General features: G+C 43.0%; 1 protein-coding gene across 1 annotated transcript in view; it reads left to right on the top strand.

Moving 5' to 3' along the window:
• Positions 1–23,302, top strand: part of hsf2bp (heat shock transcription factor 2 binding protein) — a 117,950-nt gene that overhangs the window by 74,783 nt on the left and 19,865 nt on the right. Inside the window, exons 6-7 of the mRNA XM_073044710.1 lie at positions 12,042–12,159; positions 19,197–19,300. Coding sequence (XP_072900811.1) covers positions 12,042–12,159; positions 19,197–19,300 — 222 coding nt within the window. The remainder of the gene's footprint in view (positions 1–12,041; positions 12,160–19,196; positions 19,301–23,302) is intronic.

Raw genomic sequence — 23,302 nt, 5'->3', positions numbered from 1 at the left:
TTTTAATATTATTGGCCAGCCTACTTTCGTATTCCATCTTTAGCTCCTTAATTACTTTTTTAGTTGCCTTCTGTTGCTATTAGAACCATAGAACATTACAGCACAGAAACAGGCCTTTTGGCCCTTCTTGGCTATGCCGAACCATTTTTCTGCCTAGTCCCACTGACCTGCACCTGGGCCATGCCCTCCAAACCCCTCTCATCCATATACCTGTCCAAGTTTTTCTTAAATGTCAAAAGTGAGCCCGCATTCAGCACTTCATCTAGCAGCTCATTCCACACTCCCACTACTCTCTGCATGAAGAAGTTCCCCCTAATGCTCCCTTTAAACTTTTCCCCTTTCACCCTTAACCCATGACCTCTGTTTTTTTTTCTCTCCTGGCCTCAGTGCAAAAAGCCTGCTTGCATTCACTCTTTCTATACCCATCATAATTTTATACACTTCTATCAAATCACCCCTCATTCTCCTACACTCCAGGGAATAAAGTCCTAACCTATTCAACCTTTCTCTGTAACTCTGTAACTCAGTTTCTCAAGTCTCGGCAACGTCCTTGTAAACCTTCTCTGCATTCTTTCAACCTTATTAATTAGGTGTAATTCTGTAATTAGGTGACCAAAACTGCGCACAATACTCCAAATTCGGCCTCACCAATCTCTTATACTTATACTCTTATACAAACTCTTATACTCAATACTTTGATTTATAAAGGCCAATGTACCAAAAGCTCTCTTTACGACCCTACCTACTTGTGATGTCACTTTTAGCGAATTATGTATCTGTACTCCCAGATACCTCTGTTCTACTGCATTCCTCAGTGTCCTACCATTTACCTTGTATGTTCTACCTTGGTTTGACCTTCCAAAGTGCAATACCTCACACTTGTCCGCATTAAACTCCATCTGCCATTTTTCAGCCCATTCCTCCAACTGGTCCATATCCCTCTGCAAGCTTTGAAAACCTTCCTTACTGTCCACTACACCTCCAATCTTTGTATCATCAGCAAATTTGCTGATCCAATTTGCCACATTATCATCCAGATCACTGATATAGATGACAAACAACAATGGACCCAGCACTGATCCCTGTGGCACACTACTAGTCACAGGCCTCCACTCAGAGTAGCAATCCTCCACTACCACTCTCTGGCTTCTTCCATTGAGCCAATGCTTAATCCAGTTTACTACCTCTCCATGTATACCTAGCGACTGAATCTTCCTAACTAACCTCCCGTGTGGGACCTTGTCAAAGGCCTTACTGAAGTCCATGTATACAACATCCACTGCCTTCCCTTCATCCACTTTCCTGGTAACTTCCTCGAAAAACTCTAATAGATTGGTTAAACATGACCTACCATGCACAAAGCCATGCTGACATTTTCTAATAAGTCCCTGTCTATCCAAATAATTGTAGATCCTATCTCTTAGTATTCCTTCCAATAATTCACCTACTACCGATGTCAAACTTACTGGCCTATAATTTCCCAGCTTACTTTTTGAACCTTTTTTAAACAACGGAACTACATGAGCTATACTCCAATCCTCTGGCACCTGACCTGTGAATATCGACATTTTAAATATTTCTGCCAGGGCCCCTGCAATTTCAACACTAATCTCCTTCAAGGTCCGAGGGAATACCCTGTCAGGCCCTGGGGATTTATCTACTCTGATTTGCCTCAAGACAGCAAGCACCACCTCCTCTTTAATCTGTATAAGTTCCATGACCTCCCTACTTGTTTGCCTTGTTTCCACAGACTCCATTCCAGTTTCCTTAGTAAATATAGATGCAAAAAACCCATTTAATATCTCTCCCATTTCTTTTGGTTCCATACATAGCCAACCACTCTGATCTTCAAGAGGACCAATTTTATCCCTTTCTATCCTTTTGCTCTTAACATACCTGTAGAAGCTCTTAGGATTAACCTTCACCCTGACTGCCAAAGCAACCTCATGTCTTCTTTTAGCCCTCCTGATTTCTTACTTAAGTATTTTTTTACTCTTTTTATACTCCTCAAGCATTTTATTTCCTCCCTGTTGCCTATACATGTTATACATCTCTCTCTTCTTCTTTATCAGAGTTCCAGTATCCCTCGAGAACCAAGGTTCCTTATTCTTACTCATTTTGCCTTTAACCCTGACAGGAACATACAAGCTCTGCACTCTCAAAATTTCTCCTTTGAAGGCCTCCCACTTACCAATCACATCCTTGCCAGAGAATAACCTGTCCCAATCTACACTTTTTAGATCCTTTCGCATTTCTTCAAATTTGGCCTTTTTCCAGTTTAGAACTTCAACCCAAGGACCAGATCTATCTTCATCCATGATCAAGTTGAAACTAATGGCGTTATGATCACTGGAACCAAAGTGTTCCCCTACACACACTTCCGTCACTGGCCCTAACTCATTTCCTAATAGGAGATCTAATATTGCATCCTCCCTAGCTGGTACATCTATATGTTGATTTAGAAAACTTTCCTGAACATATTTTACAAACTCTAACCCATCTAGACCTTTAACAGTATGGGAGTCCCAATCAATGTGTAGAAAGCTAAAATCCCCTACAGTCACAATTTTCTGTCTCCTGCAGTTGTCTGTTATCTCTCTGCAGATTTGCTCCTCCAATTCTCACTGACTATTGGGTGGTCTATAATACAACCCTATTAATGTGGTCATACCTTTCCTGTTTCTCAATTCCACCCATATGGCCTCAGTAGACAAGCCCTCTAATCTGTCCTGCCGAAGCACTGCTGTAATATTTTCTGACGAGCAAAGCCACCCCCCCCCCACCTTTCATGCCTCTGCCTCTATCACGTCTGAAACATCAGAATCCTGGAACATTGAGCCGCCAGTCCTGTCCCTCCTGTAGCCAAGTTTCAGTAATGGCTATGATGTCATAATTCCATGTGTCAATCCAGGCCCTCAGCTCGTCTGCCTTTCCCACAATACTCCTCGCATTGAAATATACACACCTCAGAAGATTATTACCACCACACACAACCTTACTATTTGTCACTTTGCATGAACTACTTACGTCATTTATTTTTACCCCCGTTCCACTATCTACTCTGGCACTCTGGTTCCCATCCCCCTGCAAATCTAGTTTAAACCCTCCCCAATAACACTAGCAAACCTCCCTGCAAGTATATTCGTCCCCTTGTAGTTCAGGTGTAACCCATCTCTCTTGTACAGGTCCCACCTGCCTCAGAGGAGGTCCCAATGATCTAGAAATCTGAAACCCTGCCCCCTACACCAGTTTCTCAGCCACGTGTTCATCTGCCAGAGCATCCTACTCTTACCCTCACTGGCACGTGGCACAGGCAGCAATCCGGAGATTACTATCCTTGAGGTCCTGTTTTTCAACTTCCTACCAAGCTCTCTGTACTCACTCTTCAGGACCTCCTGACTCTTTCTATCTATGTCATTGGTACCGATGTGTACCACAACATCTGGCTGATCACACTCCCACCTCAGAGTACTGTGCAAGCAATCAGAGACATCCCTGACTCTGGCACCCGGGAGGCAACAAACCATCCGGGAGTCTCTGTCATGACCACAGAATCTCCTGTCTGTACCCCTGACTATGGAGTCCCCTATCACTACCACTCTCCTCTTCTTCCTCCTTCCCTTCTGCACTGCAGAACCAGACTCAGTGCCAGAGATCCGGCTGCTGCAGCTTGTCCCAGATAAGCCATCCCCCCCCCCCCCCCCCCCAACAGTATCCAAATCGGTATACCTGTTTAGGAGGGGAATGGCCACAGGGGAACCCTGCACTACCTGCCCTTTCCCCTTCCCTCGCCTGATGGTAACCCATTTACCTATGCCCTGTTCCTTAGGTGTAACTACCTTCCAGAAGCTACTGTCTATAAACTGCTCAGTCTCCCGAATGATCCAGAGGTCATCCAGCTTCTGCTCCAGTTCCCTAACGCGGTCTGTTAGGAGCTGCAGCTGGATGCACTTCTTGCAGGTATTGTTGTCAGGGACACCGGAGGTCTCCTTGACTTCCCACATCCTGTAAGAGGAGCATTCCAACATCCTGCCTGGCATATTCTCTAGTTGAACAAAAAAAAGGAAGAAAACAGAAACTTACCGGAACCTACCCTCGCCTCTGCCTGTTTCTCACCGAATCCTGATTGGGCCAAAGCCGTCCCACTCCGACTCAGTCCACTCCAATGACGGCCGCTGTATATGGCAGTCTTTCTTTTAAACCTTGGCACGCTATGTCACGCACCTGCGCAGTCTAGCCTCTTTCCCCCGAGCTGTTAAAGAAAAACGACCTTCTCTCTGTGATGCCTTCAGTCTTCCACTCTCAGCCTCTTGCTTGATTGAAAAGACTGTTGAAAGTTTTTCTCTCCCTTTTAAACCTTGGTGCGCTATGTCACGCACCTGCGCAGTCTAGCCTCTTTCCCCCGAGCTGTTAAAGAAAAACGACCTTCTCTCTGCGATGCCTTCAGACTTCCACTCTCAGCCTCTTGCTTCGATTGAAAAGACTGTTGAAAGTTTTTCTCTCCTTTTTAAACCTTGGTGCGCTATGTCACACGCCTGTGCAGTCTAGCCTCTTTTCCCTGAGCTGTTAAAGAAAAATGACCTTCTGTCCACGATGCCTTCGGTCTTCCACTCTCAGCCTCTTGCTTTGATTGAAAAGCTTCTATTCTAAAGCTTCCCAATCCTTTAATGTTTCTCAAAGGTTTGGTCTATTATATGCCCTCTCTTTGGCTTTTATGTTGGCTTTGACTTATCTTGTTAGCCACAGTTTTGTCATCTTGCCTTTAAAATACTTTTCCTCTTTGGGATGTTTATATCCTGTGTGTCCTGAATTGCTTCCAGAATTTCCAGCCATTGCTGCTCTGCCGTCATCCCTAACTACTTCTTCTCAGATTTCAACGTGAATTTGATCATATTATGATCACTTGCCCCTAAGGGTTCTTTTACCTTTAACTCTCTAATCAATTCCGGTTCATTACACAACACCCAATCCAGAATAGCTGATCCCCTAGTAGTCTCAATCATGAGCTGCTCTAAAAAGCCATCTTGTAGACATTTTAGAAATCCGCCCTCTTGGAATCCAGCACCAATCTGATTTCCCAATCTACCTGCATATTGAAATCCCCATGACTATTGTAACATTCCCCTTTTGGCATGCATTTTCTAACTCCCCTTGTAATTTGTAGACCATATCCTTACTATTGTTTAAGGGTCTGTATATAACTCCCATCAGGGTCTTTTTACCCTTGCAATTCTTTAGCTCTATCCACAAAGCTTCAACACCTCTTGACCATATGTCACCCCTTTCTACTTATTTGATTTCATTTTTTTTACCAACAGAGCAACGCCGCCCCCTCTGCCTTCCTGTCTGTCCTTTCGATCCATATGTATCCATGTACATTAAGCTCCCAGCTATAATCTTCTTTCAGCCACAACATCATACATGCCAATCTCTAACTGTATTACAAGTTCATCAACCTTATTCTGAATAATCTGCACATTCAAATATAGCACCTTCAGTCCTGTGTTCACCCTTTTCAACTTTGTCCGCCTTTCACGTTGCAACTCATCCCGTTGTCTGTAATTTTGCCCTATCATCGGCTTCTCCTTGGAAAAGAGTACAGTTGATGATTTGGGCCAAGACCCTTCAGCAGGACTGGAGAAAAGTAACAGTTCTGCTGAGGTGTCTTGGCCCAAAATGATGACTGTACTCTTTTAGACCATAAGACGTAGGAGCAGAATGAGGCCATCTGGCCCATCGAGTCTGCTCCACCATTCCGTCATAGCTGATCCTTTTTTTCTCTTCCTCAACCCCTTTTCCTCATTACCTTTGTTGCCATGTCAAATCAACAACCTATCAATCCTGCCTTAAATACACCCAATGACCTGGCCTCCACAGCTACATTTGGCAAAAAATTTCACAAATTCAACATCCTCTGGCTAAAGAAATTTCTCCGCATCTGTTTTGAATGGACGCCCTTCTATCCCGAGAATGTGCCCTCTTATCCTAGACTTTCCCACCGTGGGAAGCATCCTTTCCACATGTATTTTGTCTAGTCCTTTCAACATTGGAAAGGTTTCAATGAGAGCCCTCCTCATCCTTCTGAATTCCATCAAGTACAGACCCAGAGTCATCAAACGTTCCTCGTATGATAACCCTTTCATTCCTGGAATCATCCTTGTGAACCTCTTCTGGACCCTTTCCAATGCCAGCACATCTCTTCTAAGATGATGAGCCCAAAGCTGTTCACAATTCTCAAGGTGAGGCCTCACCAGTGTCTTATAAAGCCTCAGCATAACATCCCTGCTCTTGTATTCTAGACCTCTTGAGATGAATGCCAACATTGTATTTGCCTTCCTCACCACCGACCCAACCTGCAATTTAACCTTCAGGGTGTTATGCACAAAGACTTCCAAGCTCCTTTGCATCTCAGATTTTTGGATTTTCTATCCATTTAGAAAATAGTCCGCACATTTATTTCTACTACCAAAGTGCAAGACCATGCATTTTACATTATATTTCATTTGCCACTTTCTTGCCTGTTCTCCTAATCTGTCTAGGTCCTTCTGCATTCTACCCATTTCCTCAACACTACCTGCTCCTCAACCAATCTTCGTATCATCTGCAAACTTGGCAACAAAGCCATCTATTCCATCATCTAAATCATTTATATACAGCATAAAAAGAAGTGGTCCCAACAAAGACCCCTGCGGAACACAACTAGTCACAGGGAGCCAACTGGACAAGGATCCTTTTATTCCCACTCGCTGCCTTCTTTCAATCAGCCAATGCCCTAACCAACTTAGTCACTTTCCTGTAATACCACAGGCTCTTAACTTGGTAAGCAGCTTCATGTGTGGCACCTTGTCAAAGGCCAAATATACAACATCCACTACATCCCCTTTATCTACCTACTTGTGATCTGCTCAAAGAATTCCAACAGGATCATCAGGCAGGATTTTCCCTTAAGGAAATCATGCTGACTTTGTCCTATCTTGTCCTGTGTCACCAAGTACTCCATCACCTCATCCTTAACAATTGACTCTAACATCTTCCCAACCACTGAGGTCAGGCTAACTGGTCTATAATTTCCTTTCTGTTGCCTCCTCCTTTCTTAAAGAGTGGAGTGACATTCACAATTTTCCAGTCCTCTGGCACCATGCCTGAGTCCAATGAATTTTGATCATTTTTAATATTGCTACAATCTCTACCACTACCTCTTTCAGAACCTTAGGGTGCAGTTCATCTGGTCTGGGTGACTTATGTACTTTTACGTCTTACAGCATTTTGAGCACCTTCTCCTTTGTTATAGTAACTGCACCCACTTCTTTTCCTTCACATGCTACATCATCTGGCACACTGTTGGTGTCTTCTACAGTGAAGACTGATGCAAAATACTCATTCAGTTCATCTTCCATCTCCTTGTCCCCCGTTATTATTTCTCCTGCCTCATTTTCTAGCGGACTGATATCCACTCTCATCTCTCTTTTATTTTTTACATACTTGAAAAAGCTTTTACTATCCACTTCAACGTTATTTGCCAGCTTGCTTTCACATTTCATCTTTTCCCTTTTAATGATTCTTTTAGTTGCTCTCTGTCGGTTCTTAAAAACTTCCCAGTCTATCTTCCCACTAATTTTTTTGCTTTGTTGCATGCCCTCTCTTTTGCTTTTACAATAGCTTTGACTTCCCTTGTCAGCCACAATTGTACTATTTAGCTATTTGAGTATTTCTTCAATTTTGGAATATATATGTCCTGCACCTTCCTCATTTTTTCCAGAAACGTACACCATTGCTGCTCTGCTGACTTCCCTGCCAGCAGCTCCTTCCAATTTACTTTGGCCAACTCCTCTCTCATACCGCTCTAATTTCCCTTACTCCACTGAAATACTGCTACATCAGACTTTACTTTCTCCCTATAAATTTCAAGTTGAACTGAATCATATTATAATCACTAGTTCCTAAGGGCTCTTTTACCTCCAGCTCCCTAATTGCCTCCGGTTCACTACACTACACCCATGGCGTGTTGGGGAGGAAGCATTAAGAAGAGGGACGCCTCACGTCTTAATAAGCTGGTAAGGAAGGCGGGCTCTGTCGTGGGCAAAGTACTGGAGAGTTTAACATCGGTAGCTGAGCGAAGGGCGCTGAGTAGGCTACGGTCAATTATGGATAACTCTGAACATCCTCTACATACACCATCCAGAGACAGAGAAGCAGTTTCAGCAACAGGTTACTATCGATGCAATGCTCCTCAGACAGGATGAAGAGGTCAATACTCCCCAATGCCATTAGGCTTTACAATTCTACCGCCAGGACTTAGAACTTTTTAAAAGCTATTATTAATGCTTTTTGAGATAGTGATTTAGATGCATATCATATTTTTTTTACTGAGTTAAGTATTGTATGTAATTAGTTTTGCTACAACAAGTGTATGGGACATTGGAAAAAAGTTGAATTTCCCCATGGGGATGAATAAAGTATCTATCTATCTATCTATCTATCTATCTATCTATCTATCTATCTATCTATCTATCTATCTATCTATCTAGCTGATCCCTTAGGAGGCTCAACAACAAACTGTTCTAAAAAGTCATCTCTTAGGCATTCAACAAACTCACTCTCTGGAAATGCATTACCAACCTGATTTTCCCAATTGACCTGCATGTTAAAATCTCCCGAGACTATCATAACATTGCCCCTTTAATATGCATTTTGTATTCCTGTTGTCATCTGTGGTCCACCTCCCAGCCACTGTTGGGAGGCCTGTATATTACTGCTATCAGGGTCCCTTTACCCTTGAGGTTTCTGAACTCAATCCACAAGGATTCAGCATCTTCTGATCCTATGTCACATCTTTCTAGTGATTTGAAGTCATTCTTTACCATTAGAGCCAAGCCTCCCCGTCTGCCTACCTTCTTATCCCTCTGATTCAATGTGTAACCTTGGATATTCAGCTCCCAACTACAACCATTCTTCAGCCATGATTCAGTGACGGCCACAACATCGTACCTAACAATCTGTAGTATTGCAACAAGATCATCCACCTAATTTCTTATGCTACATGCATTTAGATACAACACAAGTACCATATTTGCTACCCTTTTTGATTTTGCACCCCTAATGTACTGATGCTCACCCTGTTGCCTGTGACCATATCCCATCATCTGCCTGACCTTCCTGACAGTCTGACTGCACGCTATCGTTACTTTTCCATAGATGCTGCCTGGCCTGCTGAGTTCCTCCAGCATTTTGTTTGTGTGTTACTTGGATTTCCAGCATCTGCAGATTTTCTCTTGTTTCTGATCAGCCTCTCCTTGCTAGGAGTCTCAGTACATATTGCCTCAGTAAACCAACTACCATGTCTTCAGCACTATCACTCCAGTTCCTATCCCCTGATGAATTAGTTGAAACCCATCCGAACAACTCTCGCAAACCTGGCCATAAGAATTTTGGACCCCTTTGGGTTCGTAACACACCCCTTTTGTACAGATCATACCTTCCCCAGAAGAGATCCAAATGATCCTTTAATCTGAATCCCTACCCCCTGCATCAAGTCCTCAGCCACACATTCACCTGCCAAAAGAAGGCAGTCTGATGGTTCTGGGTATGTACTCACTGGAATTTAGAAGGGGGGGTGAGATTCTCATTGAAACTGTTTGAATGTTGAAAGGCCTAGACAGAGTAGATGTGGAAAGGATGTTTCCCATGATGAGAGATGTGGAGAAATTTCTTTAGCCAAAGGGTGGTGAATCTGAGGAATTTGTTGCCACATGCAGCTGTGGAGGCCAGGTCATTGGGTATATTAAAGGCAGAGCTTGATAGGTTCTTGATTGGATGTGGCATCAAAGATTACGGGGTGAAGTCTGGGGAGAGGGGCTGAGAAAGGGAAACAGGATCAGCCATGATTGAATAGTGGAGCAGACTCGATGGGCAAATGATCTAATTCTGCTGGTATGTCTTATGGTCAAATCATCCTATTCTTACCCTCACTGGCACATGGCATAGGCAGCAATCTAGAGGTTACTATTCTGGAGGACCTTTTTCTCATCTTTCTACCTAGCTCCCTAAAATCGCTCTTCAGTACCTCAGTTTGACTATCCATATCATTGGTGCCAATTATCAAGACCTCTGGCTGCTCATCCTTGCCCTTGAGAATGCCATGGACACTATCCTGTCAAGGAGGCAACGTACCCACAGAACCTTGTCTCTATCGCTCCCACAGAACCTCGTCTCTTTTCCTCTGACTAAGGAATCTCTTATCAGCACTGCAGTCCTCTTCACCGCTGTGCTCTTCTGAGCCACAGCACTAGACTCAGTGCCAGAGAGCTGGATCACTTTGGTTCCCTCCTGGTCGGTCCTCCTCACTCAACAATAACATAAGTAGTATAATGATTATCAAGGGGAATGGCCACAGATGTACTTTGGACTGGCTGTGCGTCTCCCATCCTTCTCCCGAAAGTCACCCATTTACCTGTCTCCTGCAGCCTAGGGATGACTTCCTCTCTGTAACTCCGTATGAGTCAAAGGGCATCAAGCTGCAGCTCCATTTCCTTACTACGTTCTTTTAGGAGCTGCAACTCGGTGCACCCAGTGCAGGTGTGTTAATCTGGCCATTTCCCAGACTTCCCACATCCTGCAGAGTACAAAACACTGCCCCTGGAGCCATTCTCAGTATGCCATAATAGATGAGGAATGAACAAATAAGAATGGAGAGAGAGAGTAACTTACAGGATACTTTACCTCACCCAAGCATGATCTTGCCTTAGTCTGATGAACCAAAGCCACTCTGAAAACTGGCATACTGCAAAAGAATGGCCGCTCAAAGCTCTGATTTTTAAATCTTGAAGGCAGACCTGACTAAAAGATAGCTCTTTTTACACCTGCCTCTTGGTGATTGGTTACTCCTCAACTCAGGGAAACTGCTATAAAACTCTGCCTTTAAAATCTTGATCACAATATGGATTAAAAGATAGCTTTTAATATGCACCCCTGATGTGGATGGTCCAACTCATAATTTCATCTGCTTATCCATGCCCTGAGCTCATCCACCTTCCCTACAATACTTCTTGCATTGAAATATACACAGATCAGGACAGAAATCACTTCATGCTCAATCTTTTGATTCCAGACTTTGAGATCTTATCAACATGTCTCCACAACCTCTCCACCATCTGTTCAGGTAATCTGGTTCCCATTCCCTACATCTGTAGTTTAAACCTGCCCCATGCAGCTCTTGCAAACCTTCTTGCTAGAATATTAGTACCCTTCTAGTTCAGGTGCAAACCATCTCTTCTGTATAGGTCTCACCTTCCCTGGAATTGAGCTCAATGATCCAAAAATCTGAACAACTCCCTCCTGCACCAACTCCTTAGCCACATGTTAAACTCTATGATCTTCCTATTCTTTGCTTCACTCACACACGTCACGGGTCGCGATCCTGAGATCACATCTCTGGAGGTCCTAACTCCAGAGTACCTAACTCCATGAACTCACTTTACAAAACCGTGTCATTCTTCCTACCTATGCCATTAGTACCTACCTGGACCATGACTTCTGGCTGTTTACCCTCCCACTTAAGAATGTTACAGACATTCCAAGATGTCCTGGACCCTGGCACCTGCTGGGCAACATGCCTTCTAGAGATTTTGTTCTCATCCACAGAAGTGATAATCTGTTATATTTTAGAAATTCCCAACCAGTTTGTCACAGAAATGTTATGTACAGCATCACAGTCAGGTGGACTTTGGTAAACTGTGGAACACTTTTGCTGATTTTGGCTCCTAATTCCTGCTTGTTAATGAGGATGACTTACAGCCTGATTTTCCATTTTCCTCTTATGCCATTTAAAAATTGTACCATTGTCAGTTTTCCTCTGCCACCACCTCTCATCCTTACCCCAGTCCCAGAGTGTGACTGGTGCAAGAGTTCAGGCAGAATCACAGACCTGTACATGCAAGTACTACCTCTTCCAACGTAACTCTGATTGAGACTGAATAGACAGCTTCTTCTGTTCTGTGTTAATCTGCTTATTCTGCATTTGAGATTTTGTTTTGTAATTGCAGATATAGCTGCTGTGGCCTATGGCCGGGATTTCCTGGTTAATTCTTCTCAGATCCTATTGGAGAAACTGCTACAGCTCCTGGCTGAGATGAAAGCTGGTCTCTGCACAAAGCTCAAAGTGTGAGTCTTGGGGAAAAGCAAAGGAACTGACTTCCCAGGCAGTAAAGAAAACCCATGTATCGTGGAAGGGCTCATTCTTATAGAGTTGTACAGCATGACAGGCCCTTTGCCATCCAAGATTCCCATTTAAGCTAGTGCCTTTACCCATGTTTGACCTATGTCTCTCTAAGCCTGTCCAAATACCTATTATGTATTGTTAATGTACCTACCTCAAACACTTTATCCATATAGACCACTCATTGGGTAAAACGTTTGTACCTCTGCTTCCCATTAAACCTCTCTCCTCTCACCTTAAACCTGTGCCAACGTGAGAAAAAGACTGTGCACATTGAATTTATACACCTCTATAAGATCAATCATAACTCTCCTACACTTAATGTGAGAAAAGACCCAATCTGCTCAATCTCTCTCCAAAACTTAAGTCCCAGAAAAATTCTTGTAAATTTCCTCTGCATTCTTTCCAACTTAGTTGCAGCTTTCTGACATCAGGGCAAACGAAACTGAACACAATACAAAGTGCAGCCTTATGAGTATTTTGTACAACTGTGACCTAACATCCCAACTTCTATACTCTGATTCCTAAGAATAAGACTGATGACGGCCAGGGTGCCAAAAGCCTTCTTCACCACTCTGTGTACCTGCCACTTAGTTGTACCTGTACTCCTTAGTCTCTCTGTTCCACAACACTCACCAGAGCCTTGCCATTCTCTATGAAAGTTACAGACTTATTAATAGATCAGCTGGTTGTCCACTTTTGGGGAACCATGTAAGATAGGCCATAGTCAACTTTGCTTCCTTAATGGGGATTCTTGCTGACAAATCTGTTGGAATTCTTTAAAAAAATAACACACAGGGTAAGCAAAGCACAGTCGGGGGATGTTGTGTACTTGATGTTCGAAGGCCTTTGACAAGGTGTTACACATGAGGCTGCTTAACAAGTTAAGAACCATGGTATTACAGGCAGGATATTATAGTTAGAGCATTGGCTGATCAGCAGGAGGCAAAGATTAGGAATAAAGAGAGTTTTTTCTGATTGGCTGCCAGTGACAAGTGGTTTTCAAGAGTCTGTGTTGGGACAGCTTCTTTTTACATGATATGTCAATGGTTTGAATGACAGAATTGATGGTTTTGTGGCCAAATTTGCAATCAAATTTGCAGACAATATGAAGGTTGGTGGAGGGGCAGGTAGTTTTGAGGAAGCAGAGGCTATAGGACTTAAGACAGATTAGGAGAATTGGCAAAGAAGTGGCAGATGGAATAAAGTGTCGAGAAGGGTATAGTCATGTACTCTAGTGGAAGAAATAAAAGACTATTTTCTAAATGACAATTTTAAAAATCTGAAGTGCAAAGGGACTTGGGAGTCCTCTTGCAGGATTCCCTAAAGGTAAAGGTAAAGCAAGGATGTAATGTTGAGGGAATGATTTGTCTTCCTAAAGGTTTTAGATGTGCTTCACTGTAGAGAAGCTGAATCCAGATCAATCTGCAGCTGCAGAATGTTCCTTAGGGGATGGTAACTGGATGACACCAAGTCTTATTGGGCTGAATGTCCAGCCACCATTCACCAACCCGTTACTCGTCAGGAATGTCTGCACCCTGTACTTTTCCCCAGCCTTACTTATCCTGTCAAACCACTATAGCCAGTGAGTCTGGCATTGTGCTTCTCTCATTGGTGCATGGAGTAGCTCATGATACCAACCCTTCCCTGCACTGCTCACATCAGCACCATTTCCCCAGTTTAACTTAGAACATTACAGTACAGGTCCTTAAGAACACCGCCACTCTCTGTTTAAAAAAATATATACCCCCGCCCCCATATTTTCCTCCAATCATCATAAAATGAAACCCGCTGGTAAGACTGTAAGATATAGGAGCAGAATTAGGCCATTCAGCCTATCTAGTTTGCTCTGCCATTCCATCATGGCTGATCCCAGATCCCACTCAACCCCATACACCTGCCTTTTCACCATATCCTTTAATGCCCTGAACAATCAGGAAGCTATCAACTTCCACCTTAAATATACGCTCGGACTTGGCCTACACAGCAGTCTGCAACGGGGCATTCCACAGATTTACTACTTTCTGGCAAAAGAAAATCATCCATACCTAGAATAGAGGGTCACCCCTCAATTTTGAGGCTGTTGTGGATGCTCCCACCATAGGAATCATCACATCCACCCAACTAGTCCTTTCAACATTTGGTAGGTTTCAATGAGATTCCGTCGCATTCGGCTAAATTCCAGTGAGTACAGGCCCAAAGCTGCCAAATGCTCCTCATATGTTAACCCTTTCATTCTTGGAATCATCCTCATGAGCCTCCTCTGGACTCTTTCCAATGACAGCATATCCTTTCTGAAATATGGGGCCAAAACTGATGAAAATACTCAAATGTGGCCTGACTAGTGTCTGATAGAGGCTCAGCGTTATCTCCTTGTTTTTACTTTCTATTCCCCTTGAAATAAATGCCAATATTGCATTTGCTTCTTTACCACAGACTCAACCTGTAAATTAACCTACTGGGAGTCTTGCACAAGGACTCCTAAGTCCCTCTGCTCACTGATGTTTGAATCTTCTCTCCATTTAGACAACAGTCTGCACTATTGTTCCTTTTACCAAAATGCATTAGCATACATTTCCCAAAACTGTATTCCATCTGCCATTTTTTGCCCATTCTTCCAATTTGTCTAAGTCCTGGTGTACTGACATTGCTTCCTCAGCACTACCTACCCCTCCACCTATCTTCATATAATCCACAAAGTTTGCCACAAAGCCATTATCTAAATTCTATTATCTAAATCACTGACAAACAATGTGAAAAGCAGTGGTCCCAATACTATTCTGTGAGGAACACAGCTAGTCACCAGTAGCCAACCAGAAAAGGCCCCTTTTATTCCCACTTGCTGCCTCTTGCCTGTCAGGCATTCCTCTATCCATGCCAGTATCTTTCCTGTAACGCCTTAGGATTTTATCTTGTTAGGGAGCCTCATGTGTGGCACCTTATCAAATGCCTTCTGAAAATCCAAGTAAATGACATCAACTGCCTCTCTTTTGTCCTTGCTATTTGTTACCTCCTCGAAGAATTCTAACAGATGTGTCAGGCAAGTTTTCCCTTTACAGAAACCATGCTGAGTTTAACTTAATCTCCAAGTACCTTGAAACCTCATCCTGAATAATAGACTCCAACACTTTCCCAACCACTGAGGTTAGGCTAACTGGCCTATAATTTCCTTTCTTATGCCTTCCTTCCTTCTTAAGGAGTGGAATCACATTTGCAATCTTCCAGTCCTCCAGGACCATGCCCGATTCAGATGATTCTTGAAAGATCATGACAAATACATCCATTATCCCTTCAGCAACCTCTCTCAGGACTCTGGGATGTAATCCATGTGACTTATGCATCCTCAGGCTGCAGAGCTGGGCAGAAAAATGGCAGATGAAGTTCAATGCGGACAAGTGTGAGGTGATGCATTTTGGAAGGACAAACCAGAAGATTGAGTACAGGATTAATGGTCAGTTACTTAAGAGTGTGAATGAACAAAGGGACCTTGGGGTTCAAATCCATACATCCCTCAAGGTCGCTGCACAGGTTGATAGGCTAGTTAAGAAGGCCTATGGGTTGCTAGGCTTCATTAACAGGGGGACTGAGTTCAAGAGTAGAGAGGTCATGTTGCAACTCTGCAAATCTCTGGTGAAACAGCACTTAGAGTATTGTGTTCAATTCTGGTCACCTCATTACAGGAAGGATGTGGAAGCTATGGAGAGGATGCAGAGGAGATTTACCAGGATGTTGCCTGGATTGGAGAACAAGTCATATGAAGCAAGGTTAGCAGAGCTGGGACTTTTCTCTTTGTAGCGTAGAAGAATGAGAGGAGACTTGATAGAGGTCTACAAGATTATGAGAGGCATAGATAGGGTGGATAGTCAGTACCTGTTTCCCAGGGCACCAATAGCAAACACCAGAGGGCATATGTACAAAATTAAGGGAGGGGAGTTTAGGGGAGACATCAGGGGTAAGTTTTTTACACAGAGGGTTGTGAGTGCCTGGAATGACTTGCCAGGGATGGTGGTGGAGGCTAAAACATTAGGGGTATTTAAGAGCCTCTCAGACAGGCACATGGATGAAAGAAAAATGGAGGGTTATGGGGTAGTGTGGGTTTAGTACTTTTTTTAAAGGATTATATGGGTTGGCATAACATGGAGGGCTGAAGGGCCTGTACTGTGCCGTAGTGTTCTATGGTTAAGACCTTTGAGTTTGACTTTTTCCTTTGTAATAGCAATAGCACTTACTGCCAGTCTCTGACACTCATGGACCTCTGGCACACTGCTAGTGTCTTCCACAATGAAGACAGATGCAAAGTACCCATTAAATTCATCTGCCATTTCTTTGTTTCCCATTACTAAGTTTCCTGAGTGAGGGAATCAATTGAGACAGCAGATTAATAATCTGCTGGAGAAACTCAATGGGTCGAGCAGCATTTGTGAAGCTTTTGTCACGTATGTCCAGGTACAATGAAAAACTTTTGTTTGCATGTCATCCAGACAGATCTTTCCATACATCAGCACATCAAGGCAGTAAAATGAACAACAGATTGTAGCATGGAGTGTTAAGAGTTACTGAGAAAGTGCAGTGCAAGCAAACAAGGTTCCAGGACCACAACAAGGTAGACTGGGAGATCAGAGTGCAAGAGTTCATCCTTTAGCATATGGGATCCAATCATGTCTGATTACAGGATGCTAGAAGATGTCCTTAAAAGGAATTGTCAATGTTTCTAATCAAACTCTGCATCAGGACTCCTTAGGCTGATATTTTCAATAAGAATGTAAAACAGTACAGCACAGGAGCAGGCCCTTCAGTCCACAATGATGTGCTGAACTAATGAAATTAGTAATCAAATGTCCAACTGGACTAATTCCTCCTGCTTACACAATATCCATATCCTTCTATTCTCTGCACATTCATGCACCTATCTAGCTTCTTGTCTGCATTGTATTTGCCTCCAACACCTCCCATAGTAGTGCATTCCAGGCACCCACTATTCTCCATGGAAAAAAAACAACTTCCCTACAATTTCCTTTGAAATTATCCCCTTAACCTAAAATGCATGCCCTCTGGTATTAGATACTGTCTGTCTGCTTTATCTATGCCTCTCATAATCTTATAAACCTCTATCATGTCTCCCCTCAGCCCAGAGAAATCAACCCAAGTATGCCAAACCTCTCCTTATAGCACATACCACAGTAAATGACAGAAAATTACTTAAAAAGATGATAAATAGATACATTTAGTTCCTTGATTCCAAAAGGTTTTCATCATCAGATATTCAGTATTCGGATATACTGGGTAACAAAGGCAAGTTCAAGTTCAAACTAATTGTCAGTCACTCATACATGAAAACCCATGAATGTAGTAAAAAAAAACAATGTCCCTCTGGGACCATGGTGCAAAACACAGTACTAATTGTCACACAGAACACATATGATAGCAATAATTGTACAGTCACAAAAGCCCAAGTCCCTGAGTGTCATGTCTTGTAGACTGATGGTGCATGGGATCTTCCATTGCTATCAAGCAACTCACTTTCTCAGTAACTCTTAACATTCCATTCTAGCAACTTGCTAATGGGATTGATGTTCTTCATATCGAGGAGTATCTTGCTATCATAAAAAAAACTGGTAAAGGACAAACAATTGTACCTTTGTTTTGACCCAGAGAGGTCACTGCGACCAAGCCCGCTGAAATTGTGTAGAAGGTCTAACAGATACAGTAAATCCTGGTTTGATCTTCCTGTAGCGACAGGGATCCCAAGTCGTGACTTACTTGGGATGTTGGTGTAGGACTGACACGGTTACACAAGATAGGAACAGGAGTAGACCACTTCCCCATCAAACCTGCCCTGATCTATGCTGGCCTCAACGCCCCTTTTGTGTCAGTTCCCTATAACATTCAATTCCACAATATTTCAAATATTTATCTATCTACACTTTCTGGTCTCCAACACACTGAGGACAGAGAGTCACGATCCCAAGAGAATTAGTTTCCAGGTACTTCAGATTTAAATAGCTGGTTCCTTGTATCTATGCCTCCTTGTTCACAACTCTCATTCACTAATGAAAACACATTAACATTACTTTAGCAAGCCTTAGAATTTTTTATATTTGAACAATGTCACACCTTGAACTTCCAAACTCCATACAGACCACACCATATTGCCCCTGTTGAAAGGAGACCCCTATCATCTAGAAACGAGGCTGATGAATCTCCTGGACTGCTGCAGTGCTATTATATCCTCTTTAGGTAAGAGGAGTGAAACAATGAGCAGTGTTCTAGAAGTGGCCTCACCAATACCCTGTACAACTGTAACAAAACTTATTTCTAAACAACAACTTTGCATTAAAGTTCAAAATGCTGTTTTCCTTTTTAACTGCCTGTTACATGTGCTAACCTTTTAGTACATTCATTCAAAGAACCCCTCGATCTTTCTGAACTTCATTCACTTACAGTCTCTCTCCATTTTGATAATAATCTACCTTTTGATTCCTCTTGCAATGTTCAGATTGTTCATTAATTCTGGTATCAGATAAACATTTTCCTGTGGATATTGCAGAGACACACATTACCTTAGAAATACTGCTGAGAAGCTCTGCATGCCTCTGATGGAGACATAGTCCTGATGTAGATGGTGCTTGAGCTACTGAGTTCCTCCAGCAGATTATATCTTGCTCCATATCAGTGAGGTGACTCCCTGTGGTTTATTGGAACATGGACCATAAAGGTGTGGGTGGGAGTATAATCCATTGACTCTGCTAATAACAGGAACAGCTGCATCCTCATTCTTGCAGGATTCTCAGCCATGCCACCCTACTTCAAGTAGCAGTTCACTCTTTAACTGGTTGGCCTGGGTTCAGTGATTTCATCGGTTTGATGTCTGAACTGAAATTTTTTTGCTGCCTATGAAAGGAGCAGTCAAAGGAACTACAAAAGGTTATATTGATTAGTTTTATGGATGAAGGTTTAATGGAGAAATTCTGATCTCTTCTAGACTAATGTTGATGTGTTTATACAATGTGAGTATTAACCTGAAAGGCCTGCAGTACTTCAGCAAGAATCCAGGCTTCATCCCTTTGCTGGCCTGTCTTCTGGAAGGTATGTTTTAGACTTAACTGTAGCCATTCACCATGCAGCTTGGGCTTAACATAAATAGCCAATTTATAGTCTTCATTTGGTGTGATTACGGTTGGAAGGTACTTCAGAGATATTTGATAAGTTGGCAGTGAGCCTATTTGAGACTAAAGAAACCTCTGATTAAAAATATTTTGCCCAGACGCCATTTCAAATGCAGAATAATTAGCATCCTAGGGTAATACAGTACACAAACAGGCCCTTTGGCCCAACTCATCCATGCTGAGCAAGGTGTTTATCTTGTGTTTGGCCCATATCCTTCTAATCCTTTCCGTGCAACACAAATTATCTTTTAAAAATTAATTGTACTCACCTCTCCATCTTCCTGTAGCAGTTCATTCCATTTACCCACCACCCTCTGGTGAAAAAGTTGTCCCTTGGCTCTCCTTTAAATCTGTCTGCTCTCTCCTTCAGCCTCTAGTTTTATACTCCCCTACGTAGGAGAAAGACTGGCCATGCATCATATCACTGACTTCCATCATTTTATAAACCTGTAAGTCTCCTTTGCTCGCATAAAAACAGTCTTGACATATCTGTTCCCTCCTTTAACTTGAACTGCAGGTCTCTTTGTTCTGCAACACTTCCAAGGGTCACTGTCAATGCTCTGCATTGCCTTAATTTCCCAAATTGCATTACCTCACATTTTTCTGAGTTAAATTCCACCTGTGATTCCCTTGCCGACTTATCCAAATGACATAGACCCTGTAGCAGCCTTAAATAATCACAGCCTTATTTTCTGTCCATCACACCATCTGCAGACTTACTAATCATGCCAGCTACACACTCAAAACAAAACAAAAGAGATGGTTGTTGACTTCAGGAAGGCACGGAGCAACCACTCCCTGCTGAACGTCGATGGCTCCTCGGTAGAATCGTTAAGAGCACCAAATTTCTTAGTGTTCACCAGGTGGAGAATCTCACCTGGTCCCTTAACATCAGCTCCATAGCAAAGAAAGCCCAGCAGTGTCTCTACTTTCTGCAAAGGCTGAGGAAAGTCCATCTCTCACCCCCATCCTCATCACATTCTACAGGGGTTGTATTGAGAGTATCCTGAACAACTGCATCACTGCTTGGTTCGGAAATTACACCATCTCGGATTGCAAGACCCTGCAGCGGATAGTGAGGTCAGCTGAGAAGATCATCAGGGTCTCTCTTCCCGCCATCATGGACATTTACACTGCACGCTGCATCTGCAAAGCAAACAGCGTGATGAAGGACCCCACACACCCCTCATACAAACTCTTTTCCCTCCTGCCATCTGGGAAAAGGCACCAAAGCATTCAGGCTCTCACGACCAGACTATGTAACAGTTTCTTCCCCCAAGTTATCAGACTCTTCAATACCCAGAGCCTGGACTGACACCTTACTGCCCTATTGTCCTGTTTATTATTTATTGTAATGCCTGCACTGTTTTGTGCACTTTATGCAGTCCTGGGTAGGTCTGTAGTCTAGTGTAGTTGTTTTTTTTTTCTCTGTGTGTTTTTTACGTAGTTCAGTCCATGGTCCTGAAAAATGTTCTCATTTTTACTATGTACTGTACCAGCAGTACAATAAAAGTGATTTGACTTGACTTGATTCATGCAAATTGTCAACTATGTTTCTATCATACTCTATTCAAACCTCATGTGCTTATCTTTATTCATCCACTTTGCCTGTTAGTCTTTTTGCATTAAAACAAATGGTGTGGTTTATCAAACCTTCCACATTTCCTGTCCTGCATTAAAACGAATGGTGTGGCCTATCATATCAGACCTTACTCCCTATCCTGTCTACACAACGTGTTTTCTTTAACTGCTGGATTTGCCTCAACATCCTCATCAGCCCTTCTACTTATGTTCACTGCCAGACTACTTTAAACTTTCCTGTGTTGCTCTAGCCAGTCATCTCACCAGGATATTGGTGCCCTCCAGTTCAGGTACAACTTGCTGATGATGCCATCTACATCCTCTTGTACAGTTCACCTCTGCTCCAGAAGGGATCCCAAAGATTCAAGAACCAGAATCCCTCCCTCCAGCATCAGCTTCTCAGCCATATCCTTCATCTGTGCTTCCCTTATTCTCCATAAGACGATAAGACTCAGGAGTAGAATTAGGCCATTCAGCCAATCAAGTTTGCTCCACCATTCCTTCGTGGCTGATCCTGCATCCCACTCAACAAAATATACCTGCCTTAACATAGAAACAGAAACATAGAAAGCATATAGCACACTACAGGCCCTTCGGCCCACAAAGCTGTGCCAAACATGTCCCTACCTTAGAACTACCTAGGCTTTACCCATAGCTCCTAGTTTTCTAAGCTCCATGTAGCCATCCAGAAGTCTCTTAAAAGACCCTATCGTTTCCGCCTCCCTCCACAACCGCCACCGGCAGCCCATTGCATGCACTCACCACTCTCTGCGTAAAAAACTTACCCCTGACATCTCCTCTGTATCTACTTGCAAGCACCTTAAAACTATGCCCTCTCGTGCTAGCCATTTCAGCCCTGAGGAAAAGCCTCTGACTATCCACATGATCAACGCCTCTCATTATCTATCAAGTCACCTCTCATCCTCCGTCGCTCCAAGAAGAAAAGGCCGAGTTCACTCAACCTATTCTCATAAGGCATGGTCCAGGCAACATCCTTGTAAGTCTCCTCTAAACCCTCTCTATGGTTTCCACATCCTTCCTATAGTGAGGCGGCCAGGATTGAGCACAGTAATCTCGCCATATCCTTCGATACCCTGACTGATCATCTTCCGCCTTAAGTATATCCATGGACTTGGTCTCCATCACAGTTTGTGGGAGAGCATTCCACAGATTCACCACTCTGTCTAAAAAATTTACTTCTTTCCTCTGTTCTAAAAGGTCACCCCTTAATTTTGAGGCTGTACCCTCTAGTTCTGGATACCCCCCACCGTAGGAAACATCCTCTCCACATCCACCCTGTATCATCCTTTCAACATTCCATCGGTTTCAATCAGATCCCCACACATTCTTCAAAGTTCTAGTGAGTACAGGCCTAAAGCTGCCAAATACTCCTCATATGTTAACCCCTTCTTTCCCAGAATCATCCTCATGAACCTCCTCTGGACTCTGTCCAATGACAACACATTCTTTCTGAGATATGGGGCCCAAAACTGTTGTTAATACTCGCCAAATGTGACCTGACTAGTGTATTATAAAGGCTCTGCATTATCACCTTGCTTTTATACTCTATTCCTCTTGAAATAAATGTAAACATTGCATGTGCCTTCTTTACCACAGACTCAACCTGTAAGTTATCCTTCTGGGAGTCTTGCATGAGGACTACTAAGTCCCTCTGATGTTTGAACCCTCTCCCCATTTAGACAATAGTCTGCAAAATAGTTCCTTTTATCAAAATACATTATCATACATTTCCCAACACTGTATTCTCCCTGCCACTTTTTTGCCTGTTCTTCCAATTTGTCTAAGTCCTGCTGCAATTGCATTGCTTCCTCAGCACTACCTACCTCTCCACCTATCTTCATATCATCTGCAAACTTTGCCACAAAGCCACCAGTTCCATTACCCAAATCACTGACAAAGTGAAAAATAGCGGTCCCAATACTGACCCCTGAGGAACCCCACTGGTCACTGGCAGCCAACCAGAAAAGGCCCTTTTTATTCCTACTAGCTGCCTCCTGCCAGTCAGCAATTCCTCTTATCTATGCCAGTATCTTTCCTGTAATGCCATAAGATTTTATTTTGTTAAGCAGCCTCATCTGTGGCACCCAACCATAAACTGTTTCAGCTGCTTCTGTATGACAAATAGTACCGCAGCATTAAAGCCAGGGCCAACAGGCTGTGGGACAACTTCTTTCTATAAGCCATTAGACTTATAAATTCACATGCCTGTCTGTTGTGACAGAATCAATTCAAAAAATTCAATTAAAATGCTGTCTGAAAATCTAAGTAAATAATATCCACTGCCTCTCCTTTATCCACTCTGCTTGTTACTTCCTCGAAG

Source organism: Hemitrygon akajei, chromosome 5 (genome assembly GCF_048418815.1).
Source record: "Hemitrygon akajei chromosome 5, sHemAka1.3, whole genome shotgun sequence".
Taxonomy (NCBI): domain Eukaryota; kingdom Metazoa; phylum Chordata; class Chondrichthyes; order Myliobatiformes; family Dasyatidae; genus Hemitrygon; species Hemitrygon akajei.
The sequence above is the reverse complement of the archived record's forward strand: the minus strand, read 5'-3'. Positions and strand labels throughout refer to the sequence as shown.